We start from the raw sequence: 15,217 nt of genomic DNA on the forward strand, positions 1-15,217 counted from the left end.
AGATCATGTAGAGAATACACACTTCGAAGATGATGGAGTTTGATGTTTTTTGATGCAGGTACACATAAAGTTGAGTGCATGAATCCACACCAGGGCAGCCGGAGACAGCTAATGGAGGGAATTCAGTATCCATTCGGAATGACTACTGATGGAAAGAACATCTACTACACAGACTGGATGAGGTTAGCTTCTCCTTTAAACAGCCAAATGCCTTAAAGGATCAAGAAACCCTAAATCAAATTTTTTGAGACATAAACAGATGTGTAAACATGTATCAATACGTCAAGACATTATTTTTAATATTAAGGGGAAAGATACATTTTCAATTTCGTTCTTCCGGTTTAAAAAACAAAGTTGAAGTAGCGTTGTTTGTCGTGGATGCATCGCGAGAGATTCAGAGACAAGCAGCTATGATATGCTTCATACTATAATACACTGATGAGCTAAGACATTATGACCACTCACAGATTAAGTGAAAAGTGTTGATCATCTCATAACAAGGCCACATGTCAAGATATGGGTAGATTAGACGGTAAGCGAACAATCAGTTCTCGTAATCAACGTGTTGAATGCAGGAAAATGGGCTGGAGTATTGACCTGAGCGACTTTGACAATCACCAAATTGTTAAGGCCAGACAACTGGGTCAGAGCATCTCTGAAACCACAAGGCTTATGGGGTGCTCCCGGTCAGCAGTAGTTAGTGCCTACCGACAGTGGTCCAATGAGGGACAAACCACAAACCGGTGACAGGTGTTGGGCGCCCTAGGCTTATCGATGCGTGAGGGTAATGAAGGCTATCCTGTCTGGTCCAAACCGACAGAAGGTCTACTGTGGCACAAGTCACAAAAAATGTTAACGATGGGTATGGGAGGAATATGTCACAACACACAGTGTCATCACACCTTGCTGCGTATGGGGCTGCGTAGCGGCAGACCGTTCAGTGTGCCCATGATGACCCCTATCCACCATCGAAAGTGCCTACAATGGGCACGCGAGCGTCTGAACTGTACCTTGGAGCAATGGAAGGAGGTCGCCTGGTTCGATGAGTGCCTCGTGGACGGCCATGTATGTGTGGAGCGTTTAGGATGCACTGTTGGAAGATGACAAGCTGGTGGAGAACCCTGGGTCTGGCCATTCATGTGGATGTCAATTTGACACGTGCCACCTACTTAAACATCGTTGCAGACCAGGTACACCCCTTCATGACAATGGTATTCACTGATGGCAGTGGCCTCTTTCAGCAGGATAATGTGCTCTGCCACACTGCACACATTGTTCGGGAATGGTTTGAGGATGTATGGGATGTGCTGGACCAACAAGTCCGATCCACGACAGCTCCACCTCGCAACTTACAGGACTTGAAGGATCTGCTGCTAATGTCTTGGTGCCAGATACCACAGGACACCTTCAAGGGTCTTGTAGAGTCCATGCCTCGGCGGGTCTCGTGCTGATTTGGCGGCATGTGGAGGACCAACAGAAAAGATGCAAGTTATACGTCATCAATATCAGTTAACTTCCACGATTAAGGACAGATTTCTCGTGAATTGTACTGGAGTTCAAAACCGTTCACCAGACCACCTTTATTACTTTATTACTGATATATAGTATGCTCCCTTTTAAAGAAACCAGCATTGCTGGTCACCTGGATATGTTGTGTTAAAAAAATAGTGATTCTTTATGGATTATCTATGCTTGGTTTCCAGCTTTCAAAGGCTAAATCTACCAATGTGGTCATTTAGGATGGTTTGAACAAGGTCAAGGTTCAATGCCCTAAACCTCTGAACTCAACACCTCTCTGTTCTTCTGAGACCTTGATGTGTCTGTTTGCTATGGACGGTCTCTTAACAGCCGCATGAGTGGTTTCTGGCACTTTAACCCTGAATGTGTTTGCTATGTGGAGGGGGCAGGGTGAGGTCAGGGGGGTCCTGTTTAAAGGCTTGTGGAAGCTGTGTTTAATTTCACGGCCTTTTGGGCGTCTATGAGCGTCTGTTGTCCGATGGCCTCCCTCTGATCCTCCAACAGACCTTTCCCCTCCGTTAAAAGAGCTGAACAGAAAATGGGGTCATGAATGAGCTTATTTTAGCTATCCGAACAGCAACATTCACATTTACATATAGCTTTGGCCTGTAGTGAGTAATGTATCTTCATGTACTGTATAAATGGGTGAAACTCTTTTAAAGCCTGTCAGTAACATGTCTGGGTCCATCTAAAAAGAATTGCATTGTAACATGTCTATTTATATTGTACAGGGGCTCTGTAGTTGTTATGGATCGCCATGCTGGCACAGAGGTCGATGAGTTCCAACCCCAGAAACGAACACGTCTCTATGGGATCACCACTGCACATGCCCAGTGCTCCTCTGGTATGGAATTTCCTCTCATTTCAGAATTTCTCACCTATTTTAGTTCTTTTAATTGTACAGAAATATAGGTTTAAAGTCGTATGAGAGAAGAAGAGAATAGTATTTCTATTCATATTGTTCATGTTGATTCCCATCTTTATCTCACTGTTCATGATGTGGACTGAGTATATGGTAATATACTTTTAAGAATATTTTGAGAATAAGTTAAATGCATCAATCAGGTGCACTATGAGAGCAAAATTATGAGGCTATATCTATGAAGAACTTTATGCTCTTGTAAATAATTTTGTGCTTTAATAGTGACTTAGTCATTAGCACATTGTTTGTATAATGCACCATTGTTTGATTGGTGATAAAAGTAATATCCACAAAGCATAAACGAGATGGAGTTTTATGCAGTTCACAAATGGTCAAAACACAAAATTGACTACACTAGAGCATACATTTGAGCCATCAAAGAAATTAAGCAAAAGTGGTTATCCGTGTTGAACTTGCTCCTCAGATGCCGAAGCAATGGCGCGCAATGCTATTATATAAATAAATATTTTTGGTTCATTAAGACACTGTGGCGGGACAAATTAGACGGGCCGCCACAGTCTAGGTAATTAATGGGAAACACTGACATTTCTACATTTATCACAAGAACAGCCAACAACAAAGAAAACAATGTCACATTGTGTATGCTTTAGTGGTCTATAAAATAAACAACCATTCAAAATCAACAAATACTTGGAGGTGAAGGGCCTGGGTAGCTCAGCAAGTAAAGACGCTGACTAACACACCTGCAGTCGCAAGTTTGAATCCAGGGCGTGCTGAGTGACTCCAGCCAGGTCTCCTAAACAACCAATTGGCCCAGTTGCCAGGGAGGGTAGAGTCACATGGGGTAACCTCCTCGTGGTCACTATAATGTGGTTCTCACTCTCGGTGGGGCATGTGGTGAGTTGTGCGTGGATGCCGCGGAGAATAGCGTGAAGCCTCCACACGCGCTACGTCTCCGTGGTAACGCGCTCAACAAGCCACGTGATAAAGATTGACGGTCTCAGACGCGGTGCAAACTGAGATTCGTCCTCCACCACCCACATTGAGGCGAGTCACTACGCCACCATGAGGACTTAGAGCGCATTGGGTGTTACAAATCTTCAAATCTGAGCTTGTTTAGGCCCTGGACTATTGTATTGAAATAAAAATCAGTTGGCTTGCCTAAAATTACCAGTACATTTTTTGTCACAGGAGTAAGAATCGATCATTTTACTAGGCTATATCTTAAAGCTTTTGCTAATCAGTATGAGCATCTAAACAGCGGATGAATCATATATTTGAACATTTTCTTGTGATGGGTGACAGGTCAGCTAATGTTTCTGATATTCAAATATGATTGACTATTAACCACGTAATGCATACTTAAAGTATACTAGCCTACCGGAGTTAATTTGTTTTTCTTGATGACGGCGTCACTGCACTATTTTAAGCCAATGCAAGACTAGCTTGCTTGTTGTTAAGCTTAATGGAGGCTATTGCCTAAGTTAGTCTGGCTGTAGTGGTTTAATTTCACAACAGTGACAAACAGTGCCGAAGCACTCGGGCAAACACTATCGTTACCTGGCTGTCAACAATAAAGGCAGGTCATGGAGACTTGGATGCTGCTTCGCAGGGTGCTTGATTTGCGTGCACAAGTGTGTGGAGAAATGCCCTGATAGTACACGTACATATGGGACATTGTCTGTTCTAGATCTTTTCATCTGTAAAGCATCACAGTCTAATTAACATATGCTAAACATCTTAAAAAGATCAGATTTACAAACACTCTAAATCATAAATGTCTCAACGACATCCGAGACATAACAACTGATATATGTCTTATAGATGTATTGCAGATGCACAAACAACATAAAAATAATTCTTCCAGATGTAAACACACATATCATATTGATTTATGGGTGATGTTTGTGTGCTACCAGGAGATGATTTCCAGATGAAAGGATCTAAAACAGACATCTCAGAGATGTACGTGTGATATCTGGAATTATTACACATATGAACAGTTCTTCAGATGCTGTGTTATTTTCTGGGGTGTGGACAAATGTAGGCTATCAAAGTAAAAGTAGCCTACTATTCAATTTCTTTTCAAAATATAGTGAAGTAAAAGTGCAATTGAACAGAAATACTTAAGTACTTCGATACAATATGTCTCTGAATGCACCATTAATTCAGCTAATGTCCTATGGTAAACTTTTCCCACCAGGTCAAAACTACTGCTCTGTGAATAATGGAGGCTGCACTCACTTGTGTTTGGCGACCCCTGCTGGTCGCTCCTGTAGCTGTCCGGACAATGCTGTAGGAGTGAGCTGTGTGGAGAGCAATGGCAGGAACTGAAGAGAGATTATACAAATATCCAGGGATAAATGACATCTAATCCCATCACATCTGTTCATCAAATGGTTCTTCTACACCACACACTTAATTGTTGTGAGGTTGCAATAAAGCCATATTTTCACTCAGTATGCAAGATTTGTAAATACACCTGTGCCTTAAATAAGTAGATTTGTGGTGCTTTGAAGATCTATTATGTGATTATGATAATTGTGAATTTATTTTTTGGAGTTTGGAGTTTGTTATCCCCATGAATAGTTGAATGAGCATTATTGCAATTCACCAAAAATCTCAAATAAACCCCGTTTTTTAATACGATATTATTACTACCCATGTTACTATACTGATACTATTCTTTATGACTTAAATGAATACATATAATAATGATAAAATCTTGAAATACCCTGACTGAAATAAATGTTTACACACAATGCAACTTTTCAATAAAACAGATTTTAATAAATCCTGAGCTTGACCTAATTTATATATCTGCTATGAAATGAGCCATAAGTACCACACAGATGTAACCACCAGAGGGCAAAAGCAGCCAGCAAATCATCAGAAACCAAACAACTTTTTTTAAAGTATGATTATACAATTAATTGCATCTTTAAATTGCATTTTTTGTTTTTTACATTTTAGACAATTGTAATATCAAATGTGTTTCTGCCACTAAACAAGAATAGTGAATTTCCATCCATTTCAGTATGCTTTAGTAATTGGAAATATAATTGCTTATATATATATATATATATATATATATATATATATATATATATATATATATATATATATATATATATATATATATATATTAGTCTTTAATAAGCCCCATTTGAGTTACGATCATGGAAGTAAATTCAATTAAATGTTGAGATGAATAAGTTATATTTAAAATGTATTTTATAATATCATAAATTTAAGTATAAGCAAATTTATAATGTTAGTTTTTGTATTGAATATGTATTGAAATAATTATATAGAAAGAAATGTATTTATTTGTATTTGCTCTTATTTAGGATATGATACATTCTGCTTGATTTATCAGTTAGATAATGTAAAGAAGGATGGATATATGCACTTAAATAATGAATGAATCTGTACAGTTAAACGATGACGACATGATGGAACACATAAAGAGATTCGTGTGCTAGACACGTGATTCATTGTGACTGGTAAACATAATTCTTTAATGTGAGGCACTGCGCAGTAGCGTCATCACGTGAGCCCGGCCCACAACACGGAACAAGCGTCGTATGTTTTACAAAGACATTTATTTTTGTTTATTTATTTTTTTCATTGTCAATCTGCATTGTGTTGATGCCTTGCCTGTTTTTTGTTGTTGTTGTCTCCACGAGAGTTTGTAATAAACATTAAAAAAAAAAAAAAAAAAAAAAAAAAATAGTTCCGTTATATTACAGAACAATACTTCTAGAAGATTTTCTATCAACAGAGGAGTGAGGCAGGGTTGCCCAATTTCCCCATTTTTGTTTTTAATTGTTGTGGAACTATTAGCGATTAGTATAATTAAAAATCCAAATTTACATGGTATAACATTATTTAATAGAGAAATAAAAATATCACAATTAGCTGATGATACAACTTTATTTCTAAAAGATAAGACTCAAATTAAGAATGCAATTGAATTAATTCAAACTTTTTCAGATGCCTCGGGTCTCCAGTTAAATATTACAAAGTGTGAAATTCTCCCAGTGCATGATTCTTCTGAACATTCAATGTTTAACATTCCAGTGAAAGAATATGTAACATATTTAGGAATTTATATATCTAAAAATCTGACAATTAGACAGCATCTCAATTTTAATAACAAGATTAAAAAAACAAAAATGATTTTTGACAATTGGTTAAGAAGGGATTTATCTATTTTAGGCAGAATCTTATTAACAAAGGTAGAAGGTTTATCCAGATTCATTTTTCCTGGGCTGTCTTTATTTGTTCAAGATTCTACTGGTAAAGAAATTAATAGATTATTGGTTGATTTTTGCTGGAAAAATAAGCACCACCATCTTAAAAAAACTTTATTAGCTGAAAAGAAATCTAAAGGAGGTTTTGAAATGCTGGATTATGTAGACATGAACAATACTTTTAAGATTAATTGGATCAAAAGGTGTGTTATTGATACTGATTCAATCTGGTCTTTTATTCCACATAATATTTTTAAAAGGGTCGGTGGTCTTAAATTTCTTTTAACTTGCAATTTTGTACCGTCTAGATTACCTATTAAACTGTCTAAATTCCATGAGCAAGCACTCTTGGCCTGGAAATTGTGCTTTGTGCATAATGTTTCTCCTCACAGAATGAAAATATGGAACAACGAATTGATTACAGTTAAAGGCAAGAGTTTATTTTTTGAGAAATGGTTGAATCACGGATTAATGTATTTAAGTGATTTATTTGATTCATAAAATTTAAAGAATTTTCTGTAGTAATTAAAGCTATTCCCTCTGGACTTATTAATTGAATGTGCAGCCACTTAACTTATTATAAAGTTGAAAATAAAGATTATGATCTCCTTATAAATAGTAAATATATTTTTGATAAAAAATGTACTAACAAAGCTATAAGACAAATATTTAACGAACAAAAGAGAGTTACTCCAAGAGGGAAATTCTACTGGAATTCCATTTTAAGAGATGTTAATTGGAGGAAAGCATGGCTGCTCCCTTACAAATTTTGTATTTTTAACAAAGTAAGAGAAATTCACCTGAAGATATTACACAAAATATATCCAACTAATATGTGGCTTTCTAATTTTATGGATATTGGGAAAGAATGTTCCTTTTGTAACAACTGTGAGGCGTCTTTAAACCATCTGTTTGTTGCCAGAGTGTAAAGTCATTTTGGAAAGATTGTTTTTTTACTTATTCAGTTAAAATTAATCTAACGATAACTCTGAATGTGAAGGAAATTATTTGCTATTTTGAGAATGATGATAAAAATATTAACAATTTTGTAAATTTTGTCATCCTGAATGGCAAATTTTTCATTCATAAATGTAGATTGTCAAAATCTCCCCCTTTATACAAGGTTTTCTCTAACGAACTCATTCTGTTAATGAAGTCTCTTAAAATTGTAAAATATTATGAATCTGTATTTGACGTCTTATGAATGTCTCTTTTTATTTTATTTTATTTTTTATTTTCATTTAATCATCTTTGGAGCTTGTATTATTTATGCCTGTTTTTTTTTTGTAGTATTATTTATTGTTCTGAATAAAAAAAAATAAAATAAAAAAAAACGGAACAAGCGTCGTAAGCACTTAAGCCCCGCCCATACAGGGGGGACACGATTGACGTCATACGAATGATCGGTGAGAGGGAGCGTCCTCTGAGGCTGCAGCTTTGATTGACAGGAGATTAAAGTCTTTTCAACCAATGGTGACTTCAGATTCAGTTTAATGGGCGTTATTTCCTGTTCTGTTTTGCTTGACATTTTTTTTCTCGTTAAATGCTTGTGTATGTGTTAGAAGGAAGACCGGAGAGAAGGTACGTATATTGCAATTGTATTTTACTGTAAACCCATTTAATGTTGCAAAACATATATATGATGATTAAAAACGGGTGGTTGACATTTTTGCTGCCTCATATTTGACAGAAGTAAATCAATGAGAGCTAGCCTGCCTGCGTTTGCGTGAAATGATCCAGACAAATGCAAATACACGAGTCATATTTGCAAATACATACCTTGGCAGATATAAGCCAAGAAATGCTTATTTTTATCGGTCAATGGTAGCTATTCGACACCGAAGCTAACAAGCCTCAACTTGTATATTATAACTAATATATTGCTTTTGCTTCAGTGGTCTACTTACACTATTCAACTTGACATAAACTGTCAGATGGATGTAAAGGAATAAACTTACCGAAATAATTTGCACCAAAGTCAGCTGTCATTTTTATCATTTTATTGTAGATTAATGTTTATGCTACGTGTCTTCGCGCCAAACGTACATTAAAAAAAACGTAAACGTTCGTTTTCATCTCTGTAGGATCTAACGTTTTTAACGGACATTCGAATGGACATCAGAGTGAAATGATGTGGCGTTCCCGCGCATCCAGTTCAACTTTAACTGCTGGATTTTAGTTTCTGTTACCTGCTGTGGATGAATCGGAGGCGGTCAGCTGAACATGGCCAGTCCACACCTGGCTGATCTGTCCCAGGCCTGGGAGAAGTACATGGACTGCCGTTCACAGGGAGCAGATCTACAGGTGAGAACTAACTAACTAGAAAAGGGAAGTTTGACTAGACAAACTTGGTATGTTGGTTAATGGGTGTGACTAAACTTCAGTCATTAAACTTCAATTTAAACGATTATTTAATTCAAATTCTCAAGAATGATAGTTTGTTACTTTTTATCAGAAGAATTAAATCAACATGAACATTTTATGCCATAATATCTATAGCTAGGACTAAATTATAGAATATTAAGAACTTTATCAGATACAAAAAACAACAACAAACTTCGAGGGAATTTTTGCCCCATATTTGGAATTTTGGGGGTATTTTTTGTCATTTTTGCCCCAAGCCCCCCTTAGATTTAAAGTGTTGTGTATATTGCCTTACTAACTAATTAATTACAGTAATTAGATACATTTTTCATAAAAAAGTAAAGTAAGGGATTACTGTAATTTTCCCCCCAGCAATTTAATTAGTTACTTCTGATGTAATTGCGTTAAATACTGTATAGACTCTAGAACAATTCTATACTAAACAACAGTGAATTAAATATCGACATTTAACGTCTAATGTTAAAATGTATGTTTTCTAATTTAACGCTGCCCCTTAAATTCTTTGGCCAGTTCATGAATAATTTATTTGATTTTATATGATTTATTTGAAAGAATTAAAAGAACAGTTTCATGTCTATCCTCATATTTTTCATCTGGTCGAGGTTGATAAGGTTTTAGAAAGTAATAGTAATTACTTTTAAGACAGAGTAATTTGTACAGTAATCTAATTACACTGTATAAGTAACTAGTAATTAGAAATGAGTAACTTTTTAGAGTAACTTACCCAACACTGTACATTTCTGACCCTGCATGGTAATCGGGGTCATTGACAAATAAGGTTGTCCGAGGTGATACAAATTAGAAAAAAAAAAATATATATATATATATATATATAAAAATCTTGTTAAAACCAAGTGTCATACATGCACTCTTTGAGTTGACGTTTTTTAGCATTTTCTACCAAAAAATTATTTAATGACTTTTAAAATGTCATGTGGTGTAACCATCAAGTAAAATCTATTAAAATAGTTTCCTTGCACATTGAAGACATGAGCGTGTACGCAACTTAAAGGAATTGTTCACCCAAAAAATGAATATTTGCTGATAACTTACTCACCCGTAGGCCATCCAAGATGTATATGACCTTTCTTCATCAGAACAGGATTTAAGATTTTTAGGAAAGTATCCCAGGTTTTTAGCTTCATCCAATGCAAGTGAATGGACACCAATTTTTGACGGTCCAAAAATGTTTACTGTCTCCGGGCGGTGACATTTTTTTATTTTAAACTCCAGGAAAAATATCAAAATGACTTTAACTCAGTAAATGGAGGTGTATTCGAGTAATTGTTTTTGTGTGAATTGAATTTGTAATGTATTTTTGAACAACTAATCGTGGTATTGCCACAGTACATGGAACTCTGTCCAAAAAACATGGTCGATTTATTTTATTTTTTTTCAAAGTGCAATTATCTATGGTTAAGAGACCTCTCATTGCTTTTACATGAAACCTTCAAGCTTTTTAAAATCACGCAGTCAGAAAATGCTTTATATCTTAATGTATTCTCACTTTCACAATGGCATCAATGAGCCAGTTTACAAGCACCTCAATACATTGATAACTCCCAAAATCAGCTTGTTTAAAAAAACCTGGCAAAGCAAGAAAACCACGTTTACATAAGATTTGATATAATTGTGTTATTCTCTGCTTTTGACATCAAACCATGAGGAGGCAGGCTCACAACACTTGTGTACATTGGATAAGCCAGTATGTTGGATAAGAACGCATGTTAATATATTTACATGCAATGCGAAATTGGGATAATGGGCAAAAAAATCGACTCGTATTGACTGGTTTATGCTTAAATAATTTTATTACCGTACCTCCATAAATGAAAACATTTATTATCTAAAATCGGTGTAAGAATGTGCATGTAATGCTTGCTCAATGCTTGCATTCTTGATAATATTTGGTGTATGCTTGTCTGTTCAGAGCAGCTGTCATAGATCTACAGCCAAGTATAGTTCACAGCATCACAGGTGGTTATGTTGACTGTTGGTTTGACTCCCACTTCCTTTTTCAACTGTACAAAGACGACTGTTAATACAGCAATGTGTTGGTTTAAGTGGCAGCTTTGCAGTTTGGCCCATCTTAGCACAAGACAGACTTTTTCTAGTTAATTTCGATTTAGTGTGAAAGGTCGCTTAGGTCAGAATGTTGTCCGTTCATAGCAGCTCAATCCCTCCAAAACATGTCCTGATTGCCCGACTAAACCCTTTTGGGTGCAGTAGATTAAGTGGGCGCAACCCACTGACCCTACTAGTCTGAATTACAGACTCTTACCCATCATATTAATTTATAATGAGACTTCATGTCCCTGTTCTAATGCAGGGTTTGAGTTGTTGGGTCGTGATGTACTGATGCTCCATCTTCTTCAGAAGCTTGTAAAAACACATTTTGATTTGATGGCTTGGTTTTGATGGTTTTAGGACATTTTTCATTGTATTTATTCTCTCAAGTCCATCAAGACATTAGAGGTTGCCCAATAGTGGATTTTGCCAATACGATAACTAAGGTGGTGGGAATGGCCGATAACTGATTAATCGGCAGATCGTTTTTAAAATTGATTCATAGAAAGTAAAAAAAAACAACAACAACAAAGTTTCTTAATTATGGCAGGCAAAGTCAAAGAGTCCAAAATGATTTTTTTTTTTTTTCAACCAAAATCCCAATAATAACCAGAAACAATAAATATCTGGTACATAAGGTGGTACTTTTAATTATAAAAGCCTGAAACACACTGGGGACTCTTATTTTGAAATGAATAAATGATGAAAAAACTATATAACTATGTAAAAAGATAAATTGGTCTACCTCTACAAAATATGAAGGGTAATATTCAGGAGTATGTAGGAGTGGTGGTGGTGTAGTGGTCTAAAGCACATAACTGGTAAACTTGTAATCAGAAGGTTGCTGGTTCGATCCCCACAGCCACCACCATTGTGTCCTTGAGCAAGGCACTTAACTCCAGGTTGCTCCGGGGGGATTGTCCCTGTAATAAAGGCTCTGTAAGTCGCTTTGGATAAAAGCATCTGCCAAATGCATAACATGTAAATGTAAATATTCAGCAGCGATATCCTTTCACTGCGTGTTGAGAGTAAAAGTTGTTGCGTGTTTGTCCAAAGATGAGATCCACATGACCCATTTGTATGGGATCTAATAATGTTTCTTTTAATACCCTTTCTGTTCTTTACAGTCAGTTGTTGGTCATAAACAAACAAAAAAAGTATACATTTAATTGTAATCAGGCACATCTCTCGTTAACATGCACTAATTTAAAGATGCTTTTTACTGAAATGCCAAATTTCCTTAAATGGACATTTAGCATGTGTTTAACAAATCAATGCCTATAAATGGTACAACTGATGCAATAAAACAATAAAAATATAATATATTTATTGATTGACTACATTGATTTGTTCAATTTTTATAAGCTAAAATGCGACCAAAATTATTAGTAAAATTTATATTTTCATATTTTACCTAGATAGAAGGTCCCCTGTTCAAAGCATTTGCTGGGAGAGAATTTATTTCATCTGTAAGCAAAAGAGACATTATAACTGAAATATACCCATATGAGTCAATATCGAATTTGAAACTAATCAAATCGAGAGCTTATTGTGAAATCGCTATCAATACCCTGCCCTACGAATAAACAATTGAGAATACAGTTACAGGTGGCACAAAAAAGTAGTTGTAAAAAGTGTCAATTACAGCATTACATCAGTGGATACATCAGTGGATTTCCACTGCAAATAAACGTTATTTCCCTGTTTAACCCTTGCTGAAGTCTACTCGAGCTCGCAGCTGATTGGTCCGTGCTTTTTGTGCATAATTTAGAATGTTTACTTTTAAATGTCCAGTGTAGACAATCTCAAGCCATTGCGTCACGTCAACTGAAGATGACAGGTGTAAACAATGTTAGAAAACGTGTGCAAGTCAGAGAGATATCCTGGTGGGCTTTGCTGGATAGTGGGTGACCCACTTTGAAAGCCTTCTCGCACTTTCTCTTTCCTGTTATAAGGTTTCACCGCGATGACAGTTCTTTTCAACACTTCATGCTTGTGCAAAGTTTGTGTCTCCCTTCCTGTTTCCATCCATTGTTTTCCTTTTGAATGTTGAGGTAAAGCTTTTGAATTATTGATGCTTACCAAATAGTCATCAGTAGCCTGCCATTAGCTTGTTTGAAATATGGCTTTAGGGCAAGTTATAAAAATAGTCCGGTTAGTACACCACACTTAGTGTGCCGTTCTAGTTCAACTAAAAGCTGAAGTTAACTGGATATGTTACACTAACCGCACACATTTGCATTGCACCATTGACTAGTATTTCTTTGAAAGAGACTGTCAACATGTCAGTGTTGCTTTAAAAGAACGTTTGCATGTGACGTATACTGATTTGCCTTGATCTTGATAAGTGCAATGTTATTTAGTGGCAGGATGCTGGCTGGGCTTATCGTTACTTGCTGCTTTTTATTATTTTATTGGTAGAAATTAGCCTAGTTTTTGCACATAAAACTCTCAGGAGAGAATGCTAGATTTGTTCTGTGTGAAGATATTTATTGGTTGTGGGTAAGTTAGTTGTTTAAAATGTTGGATTTTGGATTTGTGATGCTTGTAAAGTCTCGGGATAAAACTGTACAAAACAGCTTTTAGTTGTTTCATGATAAGATGTTGTTTCTCTTCTACTGAAACAAATACGACATTAATGTGAAAGTAACAATTTTGATTGCTTGTGATTGTTATAAACACTTGTAGTTTAAAGTAAGCCATGTTAGTGTACCGTGTTGAAGCCCAGAGCAGGTGCAGAGGTGTTTTTTTTTTAGCTGATAACTCAAATCTCAGTGATTGAGAACTCTTAAGTAGCTTAATCGCATCTCACTTTATAGTCCATCCATCACAATCTTTGTTAATTAAAGTTTTTTGTTTTTAGTTTTGGACACTTTTTAAATCTCATTTGTTATCGTTGAAGTTAGTTAAATAAAACCCTTTGTCTCGACCTCATGGCTTTGTCAGTCTGGCGTATTATTGGTGAGCAAAATGAAGGGATGGGAATAGTAAGGAATTTAACTATTTCAACTTCTTTTAGCAGTTCTGGTTCTTAACCTCCTGAGACTCGAGTGTGACTGCTGTGTGCATTTTCCATTTCCCTTTTTGATTTGTAACTAGTAGCACCTAATAAACAAGCAAAAAAAAAAAATTTTAAAATGTATATAAACATATGTGGAAAGCGGGACTAAATCGTGAGCTTTTTTTTCTTTTAATTAATAAAAAATTATTTCCTTTTCCCCCAATTTGGAATGCCCACTATTTAGTAGGTTCTCGTGGTGGCGCGTTACTCGCCTCAATCCGGGTGGCGGAGGACAAGCCTCGGTTGCCTCCACTTCTGAGACCGTCAATCTGCGCATCTTATCACGTGACTCATTGTGCATGACACCGCAGAGACTCGCAGCACGTGTAGGCTCATGCTACTATCCGCGATCCATGCACAACTTACCAAGCACCCCATTGAAAGTGAGAAAAATTACCCTAAAGAGAAATTCATATTTTGTTTTATTCACAAATATTACCAAGATTGGTTTCAAGATGGTTTCACTGTATGTGCTTCATCTGATCTGTCAATGAAATGTCTCTGAAATGTCTCCCTGATTTAAAGGACATTTAACTCTTCATCTAAAAGGTGCTAAATGTGTGAGCTCTTCTGTTTGTTTTTCTAAAGATGTCGAAGTTAAAGTGCCGTGTTGATGGTTTTTGTTAAGAGGCTTATACCTATTCTTTATCAGCTGCATGCCCCCTTACCACCAGATTGCATGTTTTGCATTTTGGTCTTGTTAATTGACTCAGTGCAGTGAATAATTCATCTCATTCTGGTGCGTCATGTTTCCACCGCTGTCCCACTGGTTATGATGTGATAGATGACCCACTTTTCAATCGCTTGTGAACCCTGTTTCCTGTTCAACAAATCTGCAGCTTGTTACTGAAAGGTGGCACTTTTTCTAGAGGACTTTTGAAAAATAATTTATTAGTGGTGTTTCTTCACTATTACTTTAGAGCACAACAGTCTGGTTCTGGAAGTAAAAATCCCATTAATTTATCCCATAGATGAATTGATTTTCAACGATAACTTATAAACCTTTAGTTCATAGCATTTGTTCATCCATGGTGCTTCCGTTGAACC

The 15,217-nt window shown here is 36.2% G+C and overlaps 2 protein-coding genes across 2 annotated transcripts in view; both read left to right on the forward strand.

Annotated features, from left to right (window-relative positions):
• nid1a (nidogen 1a) overlaps nucleotides 1–5,398 on the forward strand; it is a 66,443-nt gene extending 61,045 nt beyond the window's left edge. The window contains exons 18-20 of the mRNA XM_052150800.1: nucleotides 59–182; nucleotides 2,250–2,362; nucleotides 4,605–5,398. Of these exons, the coding sequence (XP_052006760.1) occupies nucleotides 59–182; nucleotides 2,250–2,362; nucleotides 4,605–4,735 (368 nt within the window). The 3' untranslated portion in view covers nucleotides 4,736–5,398. The remainder of the gene's footprint in view (nucleotides 1–58; nucleotides 183–2,249; nucleotides 2,363–4,604) is intronic.
• A 2,805-nt stretch (nucleotides 5,399–8,203) lies between these two features.
• Nucleotides 8,204–15,217, forward strand: part of LOC127660628 (lysosomal-trafficking regulator-like) — a 112,747-nt gene continuing 105,733 nt past the window's right edge. Inside the window, exons 1-2 of the mRNA XM_052150970.1 lie at nucleotides 8,204–8,238; nucleotides 8,742–8,961. Coding sequence (XP_052006930.1) covers nucleotides 8,881–8,961 — 81 coding nt within the window. The 5' untranslated portion in view covers nucleotides 8,204–8,238; nucleotides 8,742–8,880. The remainder of the gene's footprint in view (nucleotides 8,239–8,741; nucleotides 8,962–15,217) is intronic.

Source organism: Xyrauchen texanus, chromosome 20 (genome assembly GCF_025860055.1).
Source record: "Xyrauchen texanus isolate HMW12.3.18 chromosome 20, RBS_HiC_50CHRs, whole genome shotgun sequence".
Lineage (NCBI taxonomy): Eukaryota > Metazoa > Chordata > Actinopteri > Cypriniformes > Catostomidae > Xyrauchen > Xyrauchen texanus.